This window comes from Fusarium venenatum, assembly GCF_020744135.1.
Source record: "Fusarium venenatum strain MPI-CAGE-CH-0201 chromosome Unknown EDB82scaffold_2, whole genome shotgun sequence".
Lineage (NCBI taxonomy): Eukaryota > Fungi > Ascomycota > Sordariomycetes > Hypocreales > Nectriaceae > Fusarium > Fusarium venenatum.
Genome location: NW_027072130.1, coordinates 1,599,952 through 1,625,463, shown reverse-complemented (window position 1 = coordinate 1,625,463; position 25,512 = coordinate 1,599,952). Strand labels below are relative to the sequence as shown.

Here is a 25,512-nt window from a genome sequence, read left to right as displayed (position 1 = left end):
TGCTTGGTTATCATGATACGTTTACTATATGCCTAACCTATCATATGTCGGTGTACGGCTTATACGCCGACAACATCAATGCTGTGTTCCAAACTGCCATGTCCGACGCCTATGCATGCAAAGTCCTGCTCCCTATACCATATTTCATAAAAACAACAAAGTCATCCATGAATTCTCAACTCAAATCGAAACCTGCCCCCGACTGTACGGCGTAGAGCAACTTCTCCCGAAGCGTCGCCTCCGAAGTGTATTTCGGCAGCTTGAGCAGATTGACACACGTGCTCGTGCTCGGAAGCCTCTCCTCATCTGAACCTCCATCACGAATGCTGAACTTTGGCCTCAATTGCGAGAAACCCAGCAAAGGCGCTCGCGGTGTAGAACTGACATACTTGAGCACATCCCGACGCTGAGCATCTGTGAAGCTGCGCATAACCTTCCAGAATATCTTGATAGTGTCGTGCTCTTCTCCATCATCACCTACCTCATATAAACCCGAATAAATTGTGTGCTTACGGAGATCTTCAATGTCAATCTCAGACGAGTCACCACCCACCAGACGCTGTAGCTCTGACTGGTTGAACATGGACAGCCAGTTGGGTCGGATGATGGAGCGCAGGCCGTGTAAAAAGGCCGTGGTCTGTAGAGATGGCTGAACGATTAAGCGATGGCGAGCAACATACGAGATGTACAGTAGTCGGTTGTCATTCGTAACGTAGGTTTGATCGCCATTGGCAATGAGCTTCTTGGTAACGGTCTTGACTGGGTCGCCTGGTGGTGAGATCTGGTCTGCAATCGTAAAGTCAATGCCTAGTTCTGAAACGTCTCCCGAATAATTCTTGAGTCGCAGCATTCCATTGTAGAGCTCCTCATCCATGTCGCGAAGATCGTTGACGCTGCCTTTGTAGTTCTTCTCGTCGTTGGGACCCGTTGACGCCCATTTGAGGAGGAAGAAGCCAGCAAATGCCAGGTCGACGAGGATACCTTCGTACATGCATTTGCCCACAATTCTACCAAGGAATTCCATGCGCTTGAGTATATTTCCAATGCAATCTCGGTACTCCTTGTCAGTTTCCGAATACCCGCTCATCTTGAGTTTTTCACGAACAACATCAAGCGCTATAGGATCAGGGAAGAGCAGTCCCTTTTCGTTTGATGTAAACATGCCCTTACCATGGTCAGAGCCAAACGCTTCCGTCGTAACGCTGATGAGGAACTCCTTCGTAACACCGCCGCCATCAATTCCAGCCTCTTGAGCACCGAATTGATCGACAAATGTGATTTGAATCGGGTCCTTGAGACCCTCCCCTATCTCGTAGAATTGCTTGTATGCATCTTCAAAGAGTTGCTTCCGCGAGATTTGCGCATGGTGTTTGGCGAAAGGACTGCTAAAGGACGTCAGGCTGTTGCCCTCTCTCTGAGATCGATCGAGATTGATGAACTGGCGGAAGATCATGACACGGGTTTCGAAGGGGACAGCATAGGGCATGTGTTTCAATATCTCCAGCTTTGGCCCCATCTCTGCTAGACGGCGCTCTTTTTGGCTTCGTACCTGCTGAGACTTCAATCGCTCAAGTCTTGCATGTCGTGACAGTCGCTGACCAGCTATGGTCGAATAGAACCCTGGAACACTGGCATATTCGTTTTCCATATCGTCATCACTATCATCCGAATCCTCCTCGATCTGCCGCTGTTCTTCTGCAATAACGGCGGCGATGAAGTCTCCCTGATCAAGCTTTGATGTCATGAGCCAGTGATTTGTAGGCAAGAACTGTTTCCGTGAGTCTCGCTCGTACAGCATTTTCATTGCTGATGTCACAATGTTCCGCAAGCTGTCAATATCCAAACTTGTCGGACTTTGGTGTAATCGTGCGTCATGCCCTTGGTTCGTCGAGGATGGTCCTCTAGTACTGAAATAAGTATCCATGCGTTGTTGGGAAGCTGCCTCCAGATCATTAAGTGACTTGGTAAGTTCGTGCGTATTGTAATGGAGAGTAAAAGCAGTGTTCTTGAGAAAGCATGTTAGCATCTCAACATGTTCCAGTGAGAGACTGCATGATCGAATGCGGGAAGTGGACGGGGCTTGCTGTATGACTGGTGGGTAAATGCCATAAAAGAAGTCCTCGTCATCGCTCAAACGAAGGATGAAGATGTATAGTTCAAGGAACAAAAGGATGATTCGCCAGTCTTGCTCCTCTTCAGAAGAATCCGCATTTCTAGCCGTAGCACCAAGATATCTGCGTAAGACATCGAGAGGCTGCTCCGACTCTGTCCTCAACTTGTTAAAGACAGTTGTCTTTACCATCATTTGCCAGAGAAACTTGATGGTTGGGACATCGCCCGTTAATGTAGGGATTTCTTCGAGGAAGAGGCGCATTCGGATATCGTCACCTTTCGAAGGAAAGCATCGAAGTAGGGTTAAGATGTATCCTGCAAGAAAGCTTGTGCTCTGGTACTCTTGTCGTGAAGATCTCGCAAGATTGACGGAGAAGTCGTGTAAGGTCTGTATGATGCCTTTGCTGTTCACTAGAGACATTAATTGAGAAGTAACATATGGATCAAGTGGTGGTGCGAGTGGCTCTTCAGAATCATTCTCGTCGTCCTCATTTGTCTTAATCGAAACCGACAGCCGAGTGCTGATAGAAGAAGAGAGGGTTGAGAGTTGAGTATAAAGTGTCTCTAAGATCCCTGTGTCGGGGCTAGAATCAGTGCTGAAGCGAGCCAGATCAATGAAATGAGCAAGCTGCCAGAGTTGACCATCTTGGGAATATCGGGGGCTCTCGGTTGGTGATAAACCGGCCACTATCGCCCTCGCCAGATGAGAGAAGCGAATTGTATGGGACACATCTGAAATGTTCTCTTCGAAATAACATATGTTATCTGTGATCAAGAACGAGAACGCAAAGGCATGATACACTTGTGCAATCACTAGATAAGTGTTAGCAGAATTCCAGAACACTGAATTTAAGACTGACCTTCTGAAGAAGCAACCTCGAAGGGGTTAGTGATTGCTTGGAGCACAATGTTTCGCCATTGCCCACCAAGACTTCGAGCTTGACACACTTTACCAACCACCTTGTAGTAACTGTCGATCACAAGGAGACCCAAGTTGGGATAACTTTTCACAAGGCGGACAACAAGCTTGAAAATGAGGTGTGTCTCATCGGAAAGATTTCTGTATAATCCAGTTAGACAATAGCCAGATACAAACTTCTCAAACAGTATTTTGTGTACCTTGCTGAAACCGACTTGTCTACTGCAGATAGAAGCAATCGAATAAGTTGTCCTATTCGTGAAGGGTGAACGTTCGGCGGTACGATTTGACGGAGATCTACAGACTCGGTATCGTGCGCATAACAGATAGCTCTTTGAATGTCGTCATCTCGTCGCAAGGCGAAGAAGGACAGAAGCAAGGGAAATGCTTCAGGAAGCCTTTCGGATGGTGTTTGGCTGGATCCAGGCTTGTATAGAGCATCAAAGGAATGCCTCTGAGATTCCCTTAATACTTCTCTTGTTTTATAGCCCCTCCATGTTCGTTGTATCTTCCCAGCAGCCTTTAGTTTCGTTCGCTCAATTTGTCGCTTTTCACGCTCGGCTTGGGCATTCGACACGGTTTTTGTAGCGTTCGAAACGGCAGACGGTGACCATGAGGTGTTGGCAAAAGGATTCCCGGTAGAACCACTGAGGTTGACGTTTCGAGGGCGCCGCGAGTTGCCCGTAAATGTCGAGAACATCGCTGCGGTGTGCGGGAGCGACGGAGGTGGGAGATTGGAATTAAAGTCGAACAATAACGCGGGGATTTAATGGCGTGATAAGGTCATGACGGTGCAGACCGTGTATTGTCGAGATTGTTGTGTGACTTCTTCAGCTTCTAGAAGATTCAGTCTGAAGCTCAGTCAGCGACGAACGGGCCTGTTCTAGATTCTATTTTGTTGGTGCCGCGTTCGGAGTTTGGAGATATATGTAATGGTGGGGATGTAGGGAGAGGTGAACGTCACTGTCGAGCTGGGATGATGATAAGATAAGAGCGGGTCAGCTTGAGCCTTGAGCAGAAGCGGGCATTTGCGCAACACGCAAATGCGGGTTGAAGATCACTGCAAAATACGACAATGCGCCAGGAGTCTGAGGATTTCCGGAATTGCTTCTATATTTATGTTCTTAATTCTCTATTAGTGAATGCGCGTTGTGAGTTGATATAAAAACACGGCTCTGAAACCTGTGATGAGGATTAACAACACGTATGCTGTCCATTGCAGTCTCTTAAAATCTATGGCTTTCCAAAGTAGAACACCTATGAATACGAACATGGCTTACATTCTTTACCCTTTTCAGGTGTTTTGGGCTGTAGTCTACAAGTGCCAGTACTTCAATCGATAGATATATCGTTACCAGACAATTAGTCGCAATATTTGAAAATAGCCACTTGCTGGGAGACTTAGTCTCTTTGGAAGGAACCTTACTGTGATGATAAATTGAGTATTCTGTGTGGACAGATCAACTTTACACTCCATAACTTTGAGTATATTGAGAAGGTTCCGGCTTCTGTTTAGAGTTAAAAAACCACCCGACATTATATGCTTAGGACACGTCAGAAGCTATTTCTCACTGTGACTTGTAAGCATCAAAATGACTTGATTAGGGGGTAAGTCATATCAACCGTTTTCCCAATGAAGTCGTCTCGTACCACGTAGCAAGCGTTTCATGTGACTTTGTTGACACCACGCCAGGCATACAAGGTGTTATCTCAAACCAAAAGGCCACTTGTTGCGTTCATGCGCGGCAACATAATGTACATATGTTCATCTTTGGCGGTGTAGATGGATAGTTCAAGCATTATGGTGGCATTGCATTTTGACTTTAAAGGTGACTGGGTTTGTAGTGCTTGATATTGCTTTTTTGACCATCCTAGTCAAAGCATGACGGATGATGTTTTTGCTCTGTACCATTGTAGAATATGAGACACAATATAGGAAAAATCGTCATAGTCTCGTTTTACAAATCCATTCATACAAGGCAAAAAATAAACAGTTTTCTCGCACGGTTTGTCCAGTTTCCTCTAGAACAACCATCAGCTAGACTAGTGTTCTATGTAGGATTTGCTAGCTTCTTTCAGAAAGATTGACAAAAATTTCAACGTTTGCCATCTTTTACACGGCGCCGCCGCAAAGTACCTTAGCCACTGCCGAGATGGTCTGGATAGGGCACGTGCCCCCGCATCTTAGCAGCAAAACGTGGTTCACAAGCATAAATCTGTTAGTGAAGGACATTTGCACTACCCGCTTGCTTATCACAGCCAGCTGGCAAGTACCCCACTTACTCGAGTTTTGGTTCAGAGTGCGACCGACAGTGACGGAAGGTACCAAGGCAAGTAAGTGGCAGGTTCACTCCACCAATCCTTCCCCCTCCACCATGACCATGACCATACCAAACTTTAGTACGTACCTTTATTAGCCTCCCCATTGTTAGGTTCTGCCAGGAAGTGCGGCCAAGCAAAAAAAAAATAATTTCCATCACAGGTAGTGAATTTCTCTTTCTTCCCTCCCCAACCGCAAAACCAACCTTATCAAACAACCCAAAAAACCATAAAGTCGAGCCAGTCCGGAGGAACAGTATTCGTACTAGTTCTCTGTTTCTGCTCACTTCATTTCCACTCGGAAAGAAAAACACAAAAAAAACTTGAAAAAACCCCAAAATACACAACCCACCACCCCCTCATCTCACGACCCTCCCATCCTTTCCTCTTTGTCTCTCTCGCGACACCGCCCGAGTGACTTTTCTTCCTCTCACGAATTCTTTCATTATCGTCTTTGAGTCCTCCCATACTCGAAGACTTTTGAAATCCTCCTGGTAGCTTCGCTTTGTTCGTTGCTTCCTTCTCTTTGTTCGCTCAAGGTCCAGTACCACGCGAACTTTGATCTGCTGTCGGCTTCATAAAAAGGTATGCTTGATCGACCCTCTTGCCTCTCCCCTCATGTTATCCAACTTTTTTCTCTCGTCTCAATTTTTCTCTAAAATCCCACTTTTATTCTTTACTTTATATACAAGCACTTCCTCTTGATCCGTTTACTGATACAACTCTTCTTTGCAGGTTCTTACACAAACCTAGAAACCGATATTCACAATGGCCGCCAACGCTGCTCCCGGCGCTGTTGACCAGCTCGCCAACGACCTCAACAACACCTCTCTCAACGGAGGTGAGGCCAAGGCCCCTGCCGTCGACACTGGTGTCGCTGCTGCCACTGACGATGCTGCCGCTCCTACCCCCACCACCGCTGCTCCTCACCCCCAGAACTCGGCTTCTCTCTACGTTGGCGAGCTTGACCCCTCTGTCACCGAGGCTATGCTCTTCGAGCTTTTCTCCCAGATTGGTGCTGTTGCTTCTATCCGTGTCTGTCGTGATGCCGTCACCCGTCGTTCTCTCGGCTATGCCTACGTTAACTACAACGCCACTACTGATGGCGAGAAGGCTCTCGAGGAGCTCAACTACACCATCATCAAGGGCCGTCCCTGCCGTATCATGTGGTCCCAGCGTGATCCCGCTCTTCGCAAGACTGGCCAGGGCAACGTTTTCATCAAGAACCTCGATGTCGCCATCGACAACAAGGCTCTCCACGACACCTTTGCTGCTTTCGGTAACATCCTGAGCTGCAAGGTCGCCCAGGACGAGACTGGTGCCTCCAAGGGCTATGGTTTCGTGCACTACGAGACCGATGAGGCTGCCTCTCAAGCCATCAAGCACGTTAACGGTATGCTTCTCAACGAGAAGAAGGTATACGTCGGTCACCACATTCCCAAGAAGGACCGCCAGAGCAAGTTCGAGGAGATGAAGGCCAACTTTACCAACGTCTACGTCAAGAACATTGCTCCCGACGTTACCGAGGATGATTTCCGCCAGCTCTTTGAGAAGTACGGTGATGTCACCTCTTCCTCTCTGGCTCGTGACCAGGAGGGTAAGAGCCGTGGTTTCGGTTTCGTCAACTTCACCACCCACGAGAGTGCCTCCAAGGCTGTTGATGAGCTCAACAACAATGACTTCCACGGTCAGGACCTCTATGTTGGCCGAGCCCAGAAGAAGCACGAGCGCGAGGAGGAGCTCCGCAAGTCTTATGAAGCTGCTCGCCTGGAGAAGGCCAACAAGTACCAGGGTGTTAACCTGTACATCAAGAACCTTGACGACGATGTCGACGATGATAAGCTCCGTGAGATGTTCAAGGACTTTGGTTCCATCACATCCGCCAAGGTGATGCGTGAGACACCCACTGAGGGTGACGAGGATAAGAAGGACGAGAGCGACAAGGAGAACCAAGAGGAGGCTAAGGAAGAGGCCAAGGAGGAGGTTAAGGAGGAGTCCAAGGAAGAGTCCAAGGATGAGACCAAGGAGGGTGAGGAGGACAAGAAGGCTGAGAAGAAGTCTGACAAGAAGCTCGGTAAGAGCAAGGGCTTCGGTTTCGTCTGCTTCGGCAACCCCGATGATGCTACCAAGGCTGTCGCCGAGATGAACCAGCGCATGTTCAACGGCAAGCCTCTGTACGTCGCTCTGGCCCAGCGTAAGGATGTCCGCAAGAGCCAGCTTGAGGCTAGTATCCAGGCTCGCAACCAGCTCCGTATGCAGCAGGCCGCCGCCGCCGCCGGTATGCCTCAACAGTACATGCAGCCCCCTGTCTACTTCGCTCCTGGTCAGCAGCCCGGTTTCATGCCCCAGGGTGGCCGTGGTGTTCCTTTCCCTCAGGGTGCCATGGGAATGCCTCAGGGTCGTCCCGGACAATTCCCCTACCCTCAGCAGGGTGGACGCGGTGGTGTTCCCCAGCAGATGCCCCCCAACATGTACGGTATGCCCGGCCAGTTCCCTCCTGGATACGGCCAGCCCGGCACTCCTCAGTTCATGGCTGCTATGGCTCAGCAGCAGGCTGCTCTCGGTGGCCGTGGCGCTCCTCAAGGCGGCCGTGGTGGTCCTCAGGGTATGCCTGGCATGCCTCCCATGGCTGGTAACATGCCCGGCTTCCCCCCTAACAACAACCGCCAGGGTGGCCGAGGTGGTCCTGGCCGCAACGGCAACGGGCCTCAAGGCGGCCGTGGTGCCGAACCTGCCGGAGCCTCCGTCCTCCAGCAACAGCTTGCTGCCGCCCCTCCTCCCCAACAGAAGCAGATTCTGGGTGAACTGATCTTCCCCAAGATCCAGGCCATCAACTCCGACCTTGCCGGCAAGATCACCGGTATGCTTCTGGAGATGGACAACACCGAGCTTGTCAACCTGTAAGTTTCCCCGCTTTGAATCATTTTACAATCAGCAACTAACATGTGTTATAGTATTGAGGACGACTCCGCTCTCAAGGCCAAGGTCGACGAGGCCCTTGCTGTCTACGACGAGTACGTCAAGGCTCAGGGCCCCGAGAGTGGTGAGGCCAAGAAGGAGGAGGAGACCAAGGCTTAAGCCTACTCCGACTCGACTATCATTTCCTTTTTTCTATTATGGTTATCTGACTGGGCAACCCCCTCAACTGGAATGACGACGCCTTTACAAGGCAATTTACGGAACAATCAGCAACGAAACATGCTTTACGACCTTGTGTTACCCATCTGAGGGAGCGCATTATGTACAGATAGACTTGGTTGCTATTTCTTCTCAGGAAGGGAGATTCAAAAGTTTGGGGACATTAAGGTGGCTGGCTCTTGTTGCGAACCTTCGCTTGCTCACAGCAACGGCGTTGGCGCTTTCGAGAGAACCCACCAGGACGGCGTTGACGGTTTTCTGACACTCTGGCTGTTGGCCTATACCCCCCTACCAATGGTCCTCGTTTGCAGGCACGATCAACGCAGAGGTTTTATGCGGTTAGGGTTTTTAATGAAAGATATGTTAAAGTATTCACTCGTCCATTATCTATCTGTGAAATGTTGCAATGGTAACGAACAAGAATTCATCTAGTGTGAAGTGTATTCGTGTGGTATTTCTAAACTAAAACCAAGAGTAATTCGTGATGTACATACATCAATGCAAGCTGGTGCAGCCGTAGTGAACGCCGGTGACCAAACACCTGCTTAGTACAGAAAAAACAAAACCATATCCTAAAACAAAAGAAATGCAAAAAACAGTCATGATTCTATGCCGGCTGATGATACCCAACAAAGTGGAATGTTTTCTTCGCTTGAGCAAAATCTCAAAGGGGATTCACGACAACAGTATCGGCTCTTTCTGCAATTGTATATTTCTTACTCGGAACAGTGCCGAATAGTGTTTCCATAACCTTGCCTTTCTGTTGCTTCCTCACATCGCCGAGGTAATGACTAACGTCGCTTAGACCCTGGATCTGGTCCTCAAGGGTAAGTGTTGTGGAGTTGACGCCGCGGACGAGAGGCGAGACAAGTTTACTGCGGAGTGTCTCGAGGGACGCCTTCAAGGTCAAGAGTTTGCCGTTGTGATCAACGAGAATACCCTTGTTGCGCACCGTCTTTTCACGCACATCACGTAATAACAAACGGTTCTGCTCAAATTTGCGTAGTTCGGCAGCTCTTGTACCAAGGAGTCGTGTCCAAAGGCTGGAGAGCATATCGGCGTGAAGTTCCTCCTGTGCAGATGATTCGCGGACAACCGTACGAGCGAGGTTGAGGAAGTGATGATCAACGGCTTCGAAGAGGGCAAATAGAGTGACGCTATGTTGTAGCTCTGCTTGAATGGAATCTTCAAGGACGGTGAGGAATTCAGTAAACAGGAGCTGCACCATGCGCTGTTCCCTTTGTGGATTCGATAGACCGAAGACGTGGCTGGTCAAACGGCCAAGAGTCGTAGGCGAGCCAGTAGCATCTTCGAGGATGTGGGCTTGAGAAAGGAGGTTGTGGATATTGTCATAGGCTGACGATATGGTCGATGGCGAGGGAGATGAGTTGAGCCGATTTAGATGCATTTTTGCCCAGTCCATAACATTGAGAATACTGTGAGAACGTTAGAGATATGTACGAATCTATCTGGGTGACGACTTACCCATCAATATCACCGTCCACTCTGGCAAAGAACTTGGTCATCTCCAGAGCCAGTGTTTTCATGGTTTCACTAAGGGCGTCTAGATCTGCCACGATGCTAGTTGCATCTCGCATGTCGCTGCTACGCACGCTTTCGCCAAGATCCCAAACAGCCACACTCGTGGCCTGAAGGTCATGCACTTGAGAGACAGCATGCTCAGAGTAATAAATGAGGGGCTCAAATGAGCGAGCGAGTCCCGCGACCTTTACAAGGTCGCCTACGGGACGCGGAGCAGCGGGCTGTAAAAGTGATTTGAAGAGGGAGACGGCGAAGAAGCCAACAACAATGGTGCTTAGTGTTGTTGACCACGTCCGAGTCACGGCCTTGAAATGGTCACGTATAAAGTTGATAGCTGTCTCGATAGGCTCAGTGCGTTGTTGAACTTCGGCCCGAACAGCGAAGCGGATATCTGACCTGTGTTAGATACAGATTGAGCAAATCATGTCACACTCTCATCACTTACAATTGTCGGCTGGTGGTCCGTGTAAGCTTAGGTCTTTTATAGGAGTTGCCCTTTCTTGAAGTTGAAACTGTATTGTGGTGTCGTCGAACGTCCCAGGACTGGCGCTCCTCCTCTTTTCCGGACTCTGACTTCCCTTGGGTAACCTTGTGCGAATTGCCCTTTCTAAAACCCCATCGTCCTCACTATCATCCAACTCGGGTGTGCTCTCCATTAACGTGCTCATGCCCCGGGATGGGAAATGGGATGGATAATTGGATGGAAGATCTTCAGGACCTCTCCAGAAGCCACTACTCCGGTTTCCGTTTCCGAGTCTTCTCCAGGCTGGAGGGGAGTACCCACCCGCGGACGCGGTCTCCGAGTCCTCGAGATCCCCTTCTGTCATTGCTGCTTCGCTGCGGTGGGCTGAGTGGTGGGGCAGCGATGGACTTGGTGGGAGATCGAAGTCCTGTAGGGACGCGTCCAGCATGTCGTGAGGATCCATGATCACGGCTATGTTTTGAAGGTGATGAGGTATGGCGAGAGTCTCGACGAATACGGCGCTCTATTTCTTGGAATTGAAGTTGCTTCTGCTGTTCAAGCAGTAGGTGTTGCTCTTGCGCCAATTGCTGTTGAAGGTAATGACGACGTTGCGCAAGGACGATATCCTGTCCGGAGACGACCAATTGTTGCTGATCCTCGAATACAAGCGCAGATGCTGCGAAGGGTGGTGGTGGGAGGGGCTTTTCAAATCTGGCTGGTGGGCGATGATCTGCTGGATCTCCAAATATTGGCCTTAATATTGACGCCAGAGATGGCAATGGTATGCCGAGGCTGGGGAATCGGCAGGCGATAAGACGAGGTAGGTAGATGATTGCAAAGACAAGTAGGAGAACAACAGTGATGAGATAAGTGCTCGGCGCAATTGTAATGCTGATAAGCGAGACGTTGTTGTTTACCGTGAAGAAGGAATTCATAGAGACGACTTATGGGTTGACTGAGTCACAAGAGCGATTTTTGGTTCTGGCTTGTCTTTGACGGACGTTGAGTAAGGTTATGTTATTGCGGTAAGAACGGTTTCAAGTAAAGTTTATTGACGATAATAGGTAGGTGGTAGAAAGAGGGTAATAGAGTGTTATGAATGTCCCAACTATTGAAAGGCCCGAGCAGGTAAGTGCCAAAGTGCGCAGGTACAGCACAGCAACAGCTGTACTATGCAAGGATGATGTGTGGAAGACACCTAGGAACCTAATAATGGAGGTCGCACTCTGACCACCAGTTGGTTTAGGTACCAAGGAATGAAAGAGGGAAAGGATGAAATGGGAAAGAATAGGAAATAAGAATGGAAGAAAAGAAGGCGAACCATATGAAACACACAACCTGGAAGTATTGATTCGGTTATTTGACTAAGATAAGGTACATAAGAATGCACATCACTTGCCAGGTACCGGCAGGTAGACACTGAGATGGTCCCTTACCTTCTCCTTCACCTTCACCTACCTACCCCTCGCTCTCAATCAGGTCAAGGTCAACTAGGTTCCCCTCCAAAGGCCCCAAAATCGACGAGGTTGGGCATACCCTTGCTCTGGACAACGCATAACATCCAATCGAAACCGTACAGAACTGAACCCCCGCGTTAGTCCACTTTGAGTGAGAACCGTCATCCACTCTACGCGTTGACCTCTCATGAAACGCGAAAGTTAAGAGGTCACATGGTGTCTTTTGTTTATTGTTGTCTCAGATCTCCCTTATCTTTCCTTATTCGATGGTCTCTTATGATGTGATCCAGTACGCGAAAAGGCCACTGACGAACTATTAATCGCGTTAGTTTTGTTATTCTTTTTCAGAGTTAGCCATTTAGTTAGTGTACAGTTCGTGACCATGTTGTGATTTTTAGCTCGCATAGCCAATAATACCGCTACTATGACTCGAATGATCACGTTCTTGATACGCTGGCGGGACTCTGTTGTTGATGCCCAGACTAGCACAAGAGGACCACTTGACGAATCCAAGAATTGTGGATCTGGGTCTGAACTTGCGGCCTTGAAGACTGACCAAGATCAAGGCCAAGGATAATAGTCTCACGGACCAAGCGGAAGGCAGCGTAATACAGTGACAAGATAGTGCATAACATGAAAATCATTTTCTTTAATTTGTAGAACCAGTATATATCTATTGTATATCTAGTTTATTTACCACTCATCTCTTTTTCAGAATGTTGGTACAAATCTCATGCCCATAAAAGCATCGCCAATACATGCAACCAACCACCCATGCATCCCAGTCCGATTCAATGCAAAACACCCAAACTCTATGCACAGATGCCAGCATCAGGGAATCTCGACGTTGGGGTTCTTTTCCTCAATGTCTAGTTCACAGCACAACCGTCCCAAGAACTCAACTCTTCTCATAGACGCCTTGAGTCTCATACCCCAACCAACGCACTCGATTATCGGTTGAGAACACTGCGTGAATAACTCAATCACTGTCTCCGTCGCCATGGGTTTGCTATCGCCAATCGCATTCTGCAGGTTCAGTCCGTCCTCGACTTCCACCACTGAAGGCCGCTCGGTTCCTTTCCATGGAAGAGGAAACTCCTCGCACAGCATGTTCACAGCTAGAGACTCGGCGAGCGAGGCATCCCACTTGTCCGACCCTGTGAGGTTCTTCCATGATTGGGCGAAGCACACGGGGACGCTGTTACTCCAGACTCGAGGGCCATTGTGTCGGTTGTGCACGTCGTACATGGCTGAGCCTTCTTCTATCAGACCCCACCAAACAACGAGCTCGGTTTCGGTTTCATCGTCTCCTAAGAATATGACTCCGTATATGGGATTTTGAGTTGGCTTGATTCCTAGCTGACCGGCGACAACGTATCGTTGAGACCCTGTATAGGCCGCGCGCTGCTTAAGCTCACGGTCTTTGAGAGTCATGTTCACTTTGAAGGGAAAGCTTCCTCGTAAACGGATTTCTGGTTCGACTGTATCTGACTCAAGCAGGATTGTCTCTGTCTTGAATTCAGGCTTGTATTCGATGGAGTGTATCGCTAAAATGGTCAGTTCTGAGCGCTTGTGTTGATAGTTGGGACTTGTACTCACCGTGTCGATCGCCGCCGGTATCCAAGTATCCCGACTTCATGCGATCGTGTTCTATCACCATGATAACACTCGTAGGATCTCGTCGAAAAACGCCTTCAGCATAAGGACTCTCCCCGAGAATTATTGCTGGCCGCGATAGAGTATCTGGCGATAAGCTGCAGTCGAGAACAGCCAACCACCTGTCCCCAGCGTCTATAAGCTCCGTCTTGTCATGGTTCCAGCGCGTTAATTTGCAAGGACACTTCCAGACACGAACAACGAGTCCTTGATCTGTTAACCTGACCCCGAATTTCTCAGAATCCTCCTGTCCGGCGTAAGTGCGTAAGTTGAAGTTGGCCGGGCTATCAGCTAAAAAGTGCATCCGTTGCGTTTTCGTTTCAGGCTTGCGGGCCAAGGGCCATCTCCATACGAGAATGGACTGATCTGGCGACCTTTTGAGAATCTCCTCTTGTAACCGCAAGAAAGCTCTGCTGCCTTCGCCGTACAGAATCGCCATGTTAATGCCGAAAATACCCATCAGAGCGTATGCGATATCCTCAACGCGGGTTGTTTCTCTCTGAGCCATCCAGCCCATCCTCGTGGCCACGTTTTCACGCTGGAGCTTTGTCGATGCCCTTCGGTCCTTTTTCATATCGGGCTTGTGCAAGAATGTCTCATCAATGCCTGTGATTTCGCTGATTGTTGAAGACAGAGCATGTCGTTCGCCTAGAGGCGACCAATTGTGATCGAAGAATTCCACCTCATTGGGGGCGAGCAGCTCTTGTAGTGTCCAGCCACGAGTAAACCAGCGGCTGCCCTTCAAGCTATCGGCCAATTCGACCCCGACTTCGTGGAGGAAGACATCTGAGAGATAGGCGTAGCATACTTCGGAATTGCTATACCAGCGGAACATGGAGTTGATGGCCTCTGAGAGCTCTGCGCTACTGGATTTGTCGATGCAGCACGTGTCGATCCATATGTAATTGAGCTCGCGACTCTGCGCCCTCTCACAAGACTGAGCTATCTTGCGATACCCAGGTCCATTCTTCTTTCGAATCTCGTCCATGCGCGCGGGACTCTGAATGTCATCAAAGAGGACCTCATCGTTACCCCACGTATGCGACAAGATGGCGTATTTTTCAGACCCCTCCTCCAGGGTCTCAAGCTGCAGCGTCTTGGTATTGACGAGTCTCATAGTTGCGAATGGGAAAAGAGACAAGAGATGGAGGAAAACATGAAAAATTGAAACCAAACCAAACCAAACACTTTCAATTCATGAGATCAGATCCAGTAACGTTTAAGGGGTGCAGTGCAATTTGTAGTGGCGGAGCACTTTCATGCTGTCCGTTGTCGGTTTCAGCCTCGTTGTTGGTCCGTCCGGGGACGAGACGAGACAAGGTCAGGCAAAACCAAGGCAAGGCAAGGTAAGGTCAGACGCGGACCATATAATATGACAAGCGAGTCAGGATACGGATACCTACCTATCTAGGGTTGGGGTTAAGAAGCCAATGAGATGAGTCAACCCCCCTGTGGCGAATGGCAAATCTCGCTGACAGCTGATGAATAGATCAGTTGGCCGTCATCAAGAGTTATTACAAGTGGGTTGGTTATTTTATTAAAAAATACAGTCAGAATTTCGATAGTTGTGTCCCCAATTTACGCGCCGGCGACAAAGCGCAAAGCTTATTTCTCTTAACTTAAGCGCAACTGCTCAGACCTCCGTACTCAAAAGAATCAAACTTCGCATAGATGATGCACGTGACGTACCTGAGACAAACCACTTTCTCCTACCTAACTTGATGCAACGACAACTAACCAACTAGTACAAGGATTAACTACCTAAGTAAGGTACCTAGGTAACATTACGGATAATAGGGCAAAGCGTTAATTTGCCAGCTCCTGAAAACACTCTTTAAACACTTTACCAATCGCTTAGTAGCATATGTTATTCATCATAGAAAAAGACTTCTACCCATAACACAACGAGCCATCCATCTTCTGTCCAGTCGCCAAAGATTGCGCTTTCTCATTCTCCATGAATCAAACACAGCTCTACGGGTGGTTAATAGAATACCTGACGCCGCTCTTACCCAGCAAAACAAATCATCAAGCTTCGTAAAGCATGTCTCAACATACATCACCCTATATCTAGACGCAGTTCTCGTTCTTGATGCCCATTTTCTAATCAATCTTGGCATTGGCAAGACTTCGAGCCGTTGGGTTGCTGAGATTGTTCACTGGCTTCACACCTTTGTATTTACCCTGCTTCCGAAGGCGCTTTCGCGCTACCATGACAGGGACAGAACTCTTGGTGACCAGGTAGTTAGAGAAAGATCCCAAAATGACACTGTCACATGTTAGTTATCTAACCTTAAAAAACACAGCCGCAATAATGTAACTTACCCTTTTAGTGCGCTTCTTCCACGACTTCCTATAACAACCAGAGTTGGATTGACAAGGTCAATCACTTCTGTTATCAAGTGTTTTGGGTTCTTGCAGTGCAATACTTCCACAATGACCCTCACTTGAAGAGTTGTTTTTCGTAAAAGGCGGAGCACTTTATCGGTGATTTGCTTAACGGCGTGACGCCGCTCATCCTCTGCCCTTCCTCTTTCCCCTCCTACTCTGCTTGATGGCGCCGGAGAGGTGTTCGGAGTGTTATTCTTCGAATCACCTCGAATCGTGTTGCGCACGAAATCTGGCACTGCAGACATGGATGGTGCGACCGATCTCGAGTTGGCAACTGTGTTGATCGCAGCCGCTTGCTCCTTCATGGCCTTTGGATCGTCAGGAACTGAATTCTCAACTCCACCAATGCCGGTCTCTTCATCCACACAGTATATGCACATCAACGTATCGCCGTCTCGCAAGACCGTACCGATAGCCCATTCCAGGGCATGTGTTGATTCGTCGCTTAGATCCGATGCAACCAAATATTTTCGCAAGCGGTGTTGCTCGTCTTCGGCTTGCTGGGCAATCTTGGCGTAGTCGCCACGGTAGATCATGCGAATAGCCCGGTGAGACTCGTTGTTAGAGATGATGTTTGACATGGAGCAGGCCAAAGTTTGAGCTCTCTTGATGTCATCCATATCTTGCTCCTCATCAGAATCGTTCGCAGAAGCCACAGCTGACATCTGGTCATAAGCTGTCTTAGGATGCACGCCGCTGCCTTTGTTGAGTCGTGTGTTTTCGCCTAGGGGGGTTGTGACCTTGATCTCTGGCTCATCAAATAGAGAACGGTATCCTTGTTGCTTTGATACAGTCATACCTAAAGAAAAAAGTTTAGCGACTGACCAGATTTAAAGATGGGGGTTCACGTACGCTCTTCTTCTGCAGCAGCCATAAGACTCAGTGATTTTCGGCGTTCTTTGTCGTCGCCCGACTGGCCCACAGCGTCGGGATTGAGCGACCTGGGATCCTTCTTACGACCACGATCTTCATCGTCAGATGAGTATGGTTCGTCTTCTTCACTGGAACCCAGTGCTTCGCCATCGGGACCCAGATAGTCTTTTACCATACGACCACTCTGGCTGGCTTGGCCCTTGGGCAGCGCCGATAAGCTACCAGTTGAGTATGCCAAATTTGCGTCGGAAAGTCGACGATAAGCGCTGCTTAAATCCACGATAGTGCCGTCATCCAGCATAGCTGTACCGGGACTTAGTGTTTGCGGTACATGGGGCGACCTGGACCGTGATCCTAGACGGTTATGTGGTGACTTGGATTTCCTATTGCTGCCGCCACCAAACCAGGAACGCTTGCGATCACTTTCACCTGGAATTTGAAGGCCACTGAGGTCCGTATTTCTAAGTGCTTCGCTCATGGCATTTCCAGATGGCTTTCTACCACCCTGTGTGTTTCTCTTGGGGAGTTGCTGGCCTGTGTTACGAGTGATGATATCTGAAAATTGATAGCCTGCGGTAGGGTCATTCCGAGAAGCTGCGCGAGGTCCAAATTCGACTGGATTTGACGCAGCGTCGGAAAAGCTTCTAGTGTGTCCAGAATTGGCAGGTGCAAGGGATGCTTTGGTCATAACTGGGGAATTGGGAGTTGTACTAGTACCAGAAGGCTTCGCGGCGGATAGAGGTGTGTCGGTATCCAGCATGCTTCGGACTCTGGGCGGAGGAGGAGAGGTGGTATCGAGCATACTCCGCACCGGACCTTGGCGAGGAGAGCCGGGCGCTGGTTGATTACCGACATCCAACATGCTTCGAACGGGAGATCGAGGAGTGGCATAAGGTGAGGCAGATCGCATGGCGCCTTGCATGGAAGGTTTAGGTTTAGGCCTGTTCTCTAGCAATGCCAGAACTTCCTTACGCTCCATATCGAGCATGGCCTCTATGCTCATGGGTTGGTTGTGCGACATGATGGCGGAAAGATACAATCGGTACTGATAAAGATGGGTATTTGTGTAGTGAGGGTGAGAATGCAGCGAGAGCTGAATCAAGCGGACTCAGTCGTTGTGCCAGACGAATCAATAAATTTGGCGGGGATCTCTTAGACAGAGCTCAGAGTGTAGTATGTAGGCCGAAATAACATTTGCGCGGGCCTGAAACTGTACTATACAAGTGCTATCGCCTTTTGATTCGATAGTAAACAGATATCTGGATATACTTGTTGATGATGATGGCTACAAGTCGAAGTAAAAGCTATCGTGGTCGAATTCGAGTCGATACGTCAGAGGGGACTCGGTGAAGCTGGCCGGCGCTGAATGGCGGCGTAGTAATGTTCGGTTCGTAATGTCGCAATTCGGTACAAGAGCTAATGCTGGGGAGTTATAACTAGGCTGGATAAATAGTCGTATGTGCTTCGTCGTGTGACGAGGAGATGAGTTGAGATTGAAGAAGGGAAGGAGGAGAATGAAGAAGAAGAGGGGAGAGGAGAAGGTTGATGCCGGTAGTGGAATTCAGGTCTAGGCTCTGGGGAAGGAGCAGGTAAGGCGTGGAGTCTAAATGTTAGAGGAGTTTGAGCCTAGAACAGAGAGCGGCGCAGCCCAGACAAGCCCCCCAATTTGGGCCACAGATGTGTGGAAGATCACCGAGTGGTGGGGTAGAAACAGCTAGGAATGCCCTGGAGGTTGGGCACTAAGATAACTATTGTGGCAACGATATGCATGGACAGCACAAGCCATCGGTTAAGGTATTTTTTAAAGTGGTGCACCGTCACTACTACTACTGCACGAGGTTAATTTCCTCGCAAGCCGAACCTGTAGATCCGAAAACATTTATAGGAGATGAATCAATATACCCAGTTCAATTTTTGTTGCTAAAACATTAATAAATCATTGAAGCTCCAGATGGACCTTTACTGGGTTCCGGGATGTGGAGTCGTCATGTGAAAGCATCATTCTACCGTCTCTAAATCGAAGTTTCATCATTGGATGATAGACTTCACCGGTTTGGGTCCCAAACTAGGATCACAATAAGAATGGGATGATTTTCTAGTATCAAGATGCAAATCTCCGAAAACTGTGTTCAGCCATTATTGATCCGTTAATCTAGATAATGCCATGAACGTTGTTTTTAAATCTTTAAAGTCCGGTAAGCATAAATCGACTTTCCAACAGTTGAATTAATTAGTCTCTAAACGGCCAGGAGTTTTATTTTTATTCTCTCAAATATCCGGGTAGTAAGTGTCGACGACTTTAGACTTAAAAGAAGCAATGTAGGAAACTTTTAAAGTTAGTCGAACAGAGGTGGTAGAAACGAAACAATATGTGTAGTACTTCCCTACACAGAAAAAGGAAACAAAGAGAAGGCATTGAGATTGCAGTTTCACTTTGGTTGAATGAATTGTAGATTTATTGAGGGGGTTTCAAAAGGATTATGCGTCCAGTTTTTACTTCTGGTATTCGCAGAAACACAGGCTTCTTCCAATATCGACTACGATACAGAAACTTGGCCATCGAGAACATAATAAACGAAAACGATTGACCAGTCCATAAGTTCAGACTGTATTTTTAGATCATTTGGTCTGTTATCCATTATCAAAAGCAATACGATTATATGAAAACGAAGGAATCTCCGTTTTCGATGGACATTTACTCATTTCCGTATGCATGGCGCAACTCAAACTGTCTTCAGAACACAACTAAGTTTAAGAAAGAGATCGGAACAATCACTTGGCACTCGATGAGTGTTTCCAGGCAGTCAATTAAACAGCAATTCAATACGAACCTTCCATCGTCGAAACTCGACTCCTCACTGCGAGTAAATTGTAGCCTCCATCTTATACCCCGGCACGTTCTAATCTGGACCGTCGGCATTACTGTCCCCGCATCGGGCCCGGATTCTCGGTACCATCCGTGGCTGCGTCCGATATCATCGATTTTGTTCCCACTCGTTTACGCGAGGCCCAATCAGTGCATCAAACTCCATACAGAGTGGTTCCTACGCTTGTCTTGGGGCAGCAGAAAAACCGACTCTATTGGGGCGACGAAAAGCAAATCAAGTGCTTCATGCTGAGAATGCCAGCTCAGACATGGATGTAGTTCTCATGCCATGGCGCATGCATGAGTCTGTAAAGCACATCGGTACCCCGCCGAGTAACATCACCTAACAACGTTCATATCAGAGCACAGGGTAACCTCGATTGTTGGAGATTTTTGAATGCCTCTTTTCATCAAATGGCTGGATATAGTTACATATTTGGCACATCTACTGTACAACCCAAAACGGAGCATGAGCTCCGACCTTGTCCCATCTAAATCTACATCTTCTTCTTGACCTTGAGTTTGTTGGACCCAATGTTTGCTCGGGCTGACGTACCCAGTTTGTGAACCATCTTGCGCTTCTCCCACACACCCGAACGTCCTTCCACGACAGCAACAATCTCCTCAGCGATTCGGTAGGGGAATTGCTTGCGTCCACTGCCCTTGGAGGGCTTCTTGTTGATAACGTCCAGAATCCATTGGAAGGCAACTCGTCGTCGCTGCCTCACACCCAGAGGGACGGGAAGTTCTAGCGCGCGACCACCACCACCGGCACCCGCCACGTTGCGGATCTTGAGGAGAGGAGCTACCGAGTCAATAGCGACGGTAATGTATAGAATCGGGTTGAGAGGGAGATGTGTGGCCGGGGGAGTACCGGGCAGGAGGGGGAATTTCGGACTGTAGATCGGAGGTGGCGCGGTTCGGAGGTAGCTCATGACGATAGCTAGATTCTGAGTCACTTGTTAATAATTGTCCTTCAAATCTTTCTCGAAGACCAGACTTACTCGTTGAGCAACACTGAGCTTACCATCCTTCATGAGGAGTCGAGCAATTTGCTCCAGCACAGGATGGTAACGCTTCTTCATGTTGAAACCTTCCGGCCAAGGTCGCTTTGGTAGACCAAACTTGTGTCCGGGGTTTTGCATCTCAGTGCTGTCGGGCGAGTCCAACTCAGCCTTCTCTGCTTGTGCAACGAGAGCTTCGGCCTTCTCAGCCGAAGGAATGGTACCCTCTCGGTAAAGAATATCCTCCTGCGCTGGTGTCAGACCACCCTCAATCGTGCTTGACTGTGTGCGGCCGCCGTAGAATATTTGCTCGAGTGTCGCATCGTCGATAATCTCGTCGGAAGAGGCTGGCGAAGACGTCACCTAGATGGCAGCCCCATTAGCTGCTGGACGTGGGGGCTTTTCGAACGACCAATTCCTACCTCAGCATCCCCATTTCCTGTCGAAGCCGCGGGGGCTTCAACCGAGCTAACCTGGGACTCCTGGGCCTTTTGAGCGGTGCCAATTGCCTTCGGGGGCTGGTCGTTTCCGTCGTTCGAGTACCATCGATTTCTTGGGAGAGCGTTGACGAATGGGGCTGGTCGGGGGGCGACAGGTCTCGACCGAATTGCGAGAGCTCTGCATGCGCCCCATATACTCGTTCTCGGAGACATGACTGAGCTCCGCGGTGCTTACAGCGTTCGTGGAGCGAGTTCTACAGCAGCCTCGTGGCTCTTGTGATCGATGGATGGACAAGTTCGCGATGCAAAACTCAGGTAGCGCGGGGAAATAATGTTCCGACTACTGTGGTCCCGCTTTAACTTACTACACGAGAGTATCACGACGAGGAAATGTCAAGAAACACTTAAGAAAGGCGTAAAAGAATTGAAATGTATTTTCCATGGACGAATCGAGATTGTCGCCGAGATCTTTATGTAAAGGTCGTTATAACGGCGTCGAAACGTTTGGTGAAGATTTATCATCCACATCTTTGTCTTGATAGGAATACGACGATTGGTCTAATACATCATCCGCACAATATTAAAGAAATCACTTTAATCACGTTATTTGATTCAATTGCTTCCATGCTACTTGTAAGTCATGGTGGGAATTGCGAACGTTTAATATACGAAACCCTACTCCATTGACATTTGTTGTAAATGGTACCCCATAGATCACTCTCAAAGCTCGCCCATATCTCAAAGCACCGAGATCGGCTGCTTCAGTAGAACAAGCCACAGACCGTTATGGACATGCAGTTTCATGTGATACGCTGCACCAACTTACACCCGGATCGACCGTGGCTGCACCGACGTGGGGGCACAACATCGATTGAGCATGAGCTTCCATTTCAAGAAATGAGCAGTCGGCCATTGTATGAGCATATGACGCTGTAATGATCTGTTGGTTCATCCAAGATATAATGTAACATCTAATCAAGTCAACTTGATCTGTAACAACCACCCCCTTCCCAAGGGAGTGGTGGCGAGCATTCACTTACAAAGGGGCATGCTATATTATGAAAAGTAAATAATCTTTTTGGAGCTTCTAAGAAAGTTCGAACCAAACCGTATAAGTTCTAAGCCCATTCTTTTCCTGTCAGACATACTTTTATAAACATCCTTAATGAAAACCCATTGGCCCAAATCCCTCGTGTAACTATTCCGTCAAACACCAAACCAAAACGTTCATCCCTAACCGACATATCCTCCCAATTCCCATGTCGTACAAAAACATAATTCGACTTCACCTCGTTATCTGTCTCGTATGATACAACCCAAACCCAAACAAAGGTCTCTGTTGTTACAGCACTAATTGCGCGGTGACCCTTAAACCTCCCTGTTTTGCTGGGGTGAGGTTACCAAACTCCGGCTGTATGAAGTGAAAGAAGGAAAGACAAGAGGTGAACCGCAAATATGAAAAAGAAAAAAAGAAACCTCCGTTTTTAGCGATCATATTAGTCCGAATTGGCAAAGGCCTGCTGCATAAGCAAGCCAGCGTATGAGAAAGGTGACACCCGCGCCAGAAGTCTAGTAACCCCGACTTCGAGTGGGAGAGCCGGACTCTGAACCGGTCAGCCACTTGACTGCACATTCAGCGGCATCTTCTCTGGCATTGTTGATGTTTTTGCCGTCATACCAGAATCGAGCTGGAACTTTCTGGCCATGGACAGTCACTGTGCTTGACCAAGCAGTTCTTCCGCCTGGAAAAGTCAAATTTAGTCAAGACCACAAAGGCGCAATGTGAAATGAACATACCACGGCGATCTGAGAAATCCTGGAATACTGGATTAGTGATCGAATTGAGTTCACAGACATCTATAGGTAGTCAATATTAGATCTTTGAGCCTAAAAAGCGAGTTGAGGCTACGTACTCTGAAGCTGGTTCTGCCATGTGGTGGATTGGGTGTCCATTGTCATTGCTGATGAATTTTGCAGAGGAAATGTAGTCGATATTTAATGTCTTGATACCAAGCTTGATTCTGAGGTTGAGAGTGATATATAAGGCAAGATGATTGATAGAAGAGGTTCCAATGGCTAGGATAGAAAGAAATTGTGTTCGAAGCACGGTGTTCGAACTGATGGATTTGACCAGAGTAGTGAGAGGTGAAGACGGGTTTATATATACAATCAAGCCAAGCCGTACGCAAGGGATTGCTAGGATACACGCGGCGTCAGGTCTCAAACAAGATGGCGACAGTAGGTATGCTGAACAGTAGCCCAACCGATGATGTATCTGCGAGGCCTGAAAGGTAGGACGAAGGCGAGCAGACGAGTTGGGTCCAGGATGCCGGGACGATGATGTGGCAGAAGAGGATTAGATGCCGTTAAGCGGAAAGGATGACCAAGACGGCAATGCGGGCTGTACGTAGACAAGAAGCTTGTGTGAGATTAAATTGCAGCTGGTCAAGGATGTGAAGCCACTGGTGATGTGTTGTACGGCAAAGAAGATGGGCGTTCAAGGCGATCACAAAGAAGGGCTGGAAAAAGAAGCGTCGTGAGAGAAGGCTTGAGGAGGAAGTACATATATAAATAGTTAAGAGGATCCGAGCCACTAGACTACTGAGTGAGCTCGAACGGATTTACAAGCGAGATACTCAGAAAAAGAAAGACTATAGTTTTGCTGACAGGCAAACTACGCAACAAGCGTACCGTCCATCGGTATCCGTAGACTATGTACACACTACTAAGGCCCTGTAACTTGGTAGATGGGGCTCCAAGTTGGGTTTGCTTTTTCTACCCCTTGGGGGATTAGGGTGGAATCTGGCACATGAGGTACTCCTCTGGATCAAAGTTCACGACGGGTGTGGACTAAACTGCTTTGACCTCAAAATGGGCCGTGCCGTAACCCGTCAGTCTAAGACGGACGGTAACGGGAGCGGAAGCGGGTAGAGAGGCGACTTGCTGTAGGACTAGAATAGACTATGTGCTTACATAGAAGCTGATTCGGTCGATGTGAGGCCTAACGAGGCTGACCTTGATCAAGACAAGCGAAAACCTGTCAATGTGCGATCTAGAGAGGCAGGGGGGGTCCATCTGAGATGAAGAAAGAATAAGAAAGAAAAGAAAGTAAGGGAGGGGGCGTGAATAGTAAGACATATTCGAGGGCGTTGATAAGGTTGCAGTAGTTAGAGTAGATTCTCCGTAGCTCGTGGCCGTGGAGCTTTCTCAGGCGCAAACGTGCAAGGGGATGGATGAGTAGGCGGATGTATACGCGCGCAAACATCCGTGCGACAGGCACTTGATTTGGAAAGGCTGAAAGTCACTGGCACGTTGGGCCAGATAGAAAAAAGCAAAGTTGACTTGACATGGAATAGTCCACAGAACAAGCAAGACAGTCACTAGTGAGTGCATATCAATATTGCTAAGGTACGAGGCAGTGGAAAAAATAGAAGTTTGAGGAGAAAAGAGAAGAAATGAAAAACAAGGTGAGGCTGACCATGACGAAATTGGAAAAGAAGCAAGAGGTGAACGGAGAGAAGAGACGACAAGACACAGAAAGAAAGATGGTAGCAGTTGAGTTCAATGCAGCGGATTCCGGACAATGATGATGTGCAGAATGAGGTGTCATGCTTTAGATGATGTTGCACACAAGCATTGAAATGCAGGCACAGGATCAGGCCTATATGTGAGTTGGGTTGATATAGCATCCATCCAGGGAGGCGAAGGAGAGGAACATTTTGAGGTGGTGAGGAAACAAGACTTGCATTTATCGCCGATGAGATAACTTCCAGTCAACCAGACAAGATTCGAGCCTAAAAACCCAAGCCCAAGTCTGAGCTTTTAGTTAGCCAGACCAGCTGAGGCAAGCTAGCCCAGGGGAGATGTAAACGAGACAACAGAGCCAATAAACCAGTACCTGTGTGCTGGGATTCGAAATGCTCAAGGGTTAGTCAGATCCATGTGTAGATGAAAACCTTCCTTTGTGATGGAAATTGATAGATGATGTGATGGCAAACGAAAGGGGGCAAAGACTCGTAACTGGACTAGGAGACAAGACAAGACAAGGTCATTGAAGGATGGAGCTTGTAAGGATATGGATGCGTGGGTCGTTCCTGGTTCTTTCCTTTTTTCTTTGCTTTTTTTTCGTGTTCCCCTTCTTCGCACATGTCTCATCTCCTTGACCGTTCGAAAAATTTGACTTTTTTGTTTTTCTTTTCTTTTTCTGATATTGCAGGCACCATGATGTGGATGGAGTTGACCAAGATCACCGTCATAGCGTGGGATAGCATTGTCTAGCGCTGAAGTTCTAGCAGTTTATCCTGGTCTAGTAGCCTATTCCAGCGTGCCCAG

At 48.3% G+C, this 25,512-nt stretch overlaps 8 protein-coding genes across 8 annotated transcripts; 1 reads left to right on the top strand and 7 right to left on the bottom strand.

Moving 5' to 3' along the window:
- Position 1: 1 nt before the first annotated feature.
- On the bottom strand, positions 2 to 3,960 carry EDB82DRAFT_535286 (uncharacterized protein). The gene is made up of 3 exons (XM_025733396.2): positions 3,232 to 3,960; positions 2,973 to 3,172; positions 2 to 2,925 (listed from the first exon to the last, which is right to left on the bottom strand). Exons 1-3 carry the CDS (start codon positions 3,729 to 3,731, stop codon positions 176 to 178), a joined length of 3,450 nt encoding a protein of 1,149 aa, XP_025584306.2. The 5' UTR covers positions 3,732 to 3,960; the 3' UTR covers positions 2 to 175.
- Positions 3,961 to 5,738: 1,778 nt separating this feature from the next.
- On the top strand, positions 5,739 to 8,889 carry EDB82DRAFT_131733 (uncharacterized protein). Its single transcript, XM_025733395.2, has 3 exons — positions 5,739 to 5,935; positions 6,086 to 8,250; positions 8,305 to 8,889. The coding sequence occupies exons 2-3, from the start codon at positions 6,119 to 6,121 to the stop codon at positions 8,426 to 8,428; spliced, it is 2,256 nt and encodes a 751-aa protein (XP_025584305.1). The 5' UTR covers positions 5,739 to 5,935; positions 6,086 to 6,118; the 3' UTR covers positions 8,429 to 8,889.
- On the bottom strand, positions 8,704 to 11,323 carry EDB82DRAFT_131728 (uncharacterized protein). The gene is made up of 3 exons (XM_065607040.1): positions 10,476 to 11,323; positions 9,974 to 10,421; positions 8,704 to 9,924 (listed from the first exon to the last, which is right to left on the bottom strand). Exons 1-3 carry the CDS (start codon positions 10,954 to 10,956, stop codon positions 9,153 to 9,155), a joined length of 1,701 nt encoding a protein of 566 aa, XP_065464546.1. The 5' UTR covers positions 10,957 to 11,323; the 3' UTR covers positions 8,704 to 9,152.
- Positions 11,324 to 12,781: 1,458 nt separating this feature from the next.
- Positions 12,782 to 14,723, bottom strand: EDB82DRAFT_523250 (heterokaryon incompatibility protein-domain-containing protein; the record flags this gene model as incomplete). The annotated part of the gene is made up of 2 exons (XM_025733392.1): positions 12,782 to 13,497; positions 13,550 to 14,723. 2 exons carry the CDS (start codon positions 14,721 to 14,723, stop codon positions 12,782 to 12,784), a joined length of 1,890 nt encoding a protein of 629 aa, XP_025584302.1.
- Positions 14,724 to 15,709: 986 nt separating this feature from the next.
- Positions 15,710 to 17,891, bottom strand: EDB82DRAFT_523249 (uncharacterized protein; the record flags this gene model as incomplete). The annotated part of the gene is made up of 3 exons (XM_025733391.1): positions 15,710 to 15,875; positions 15,932 to 16,796; positions 16,850 to 17,891. 3 exons carry the CDS (start codon positions 17,889 to 17,891, stop codon positions 15,710 to 15,712), a joined length of 2,073 nt encoding a protein of 690 aa, XP_025584301.1.
- A 1,861-nt stretch (positions 17,892 to 19,752) lies between these two features.
- Positions 19,753 to 21,496, bottom strand: EDB82DRAFT_495389 (mitochondrial 37S ribosomal protein uS7m). The gene is made up of 3 exons (XM_025733390.2): positions 21,163 to 21,496; positions 20,741 to 21,103; positions 19,753 to 20,686 (listed from the first exon to the last, which is right to left on the bottom strand). Exons 1-3 carry the CDS (start codon positions 21,391 to 21,393, stop codon positions 20,234 to 20,236), a joined length of 1,047 nt encoding a protein of 348 aa, XP_025584300.1. The 5' UTR covers positions 21,394 to 21,496; the 3' UTR covers positions 19,753 to 20,233.
- Positions 21,497 to 22,749: 1,253 nt separating this feature from the next.
- EDB82DRAFT_523247 (uncharacterized protein) lies at positions 22,750 to 23,139 on the bottom strand (the record flags this gene model as incomplete). Its single annotated transcript, XM_025733389.1, has 3 exons — positions 22,750 to 22,922; positions 22,978 to 23,037; positions 23,094 to 23,139. The coding sequence occupies 3 exons, from the start codon at positions 23,137 to 23,139 to the stop codon at positions 22,750 to 22,752; spliced, it is 279 nt and encodes a 92-aa protein (XP_025584299.1).
- A 1,300-nt stretch (positions 23,140 to 24,439) lies between these two features.
- On the bottom strand, positions 24,440 to 24,985 carry EDB82DRAFT_131547 (uncharacterized protein). The gene has a single exon (XM_065607038.1). The coding sequence runs from the start codon at positions 24,867 to 24,869 to the stop codon at positions 24,561 to 24,563; it is 309 nt and encodes a 102-aa protein (XP_065464545.1). The 5' UTR covers positions 24,870 to 24,985; the 3' UTR covers positions 24,440 to 24,560.
- Between the last annotated feature and the right edge of the window lie 527 nt (positions 24,986 to 25,512).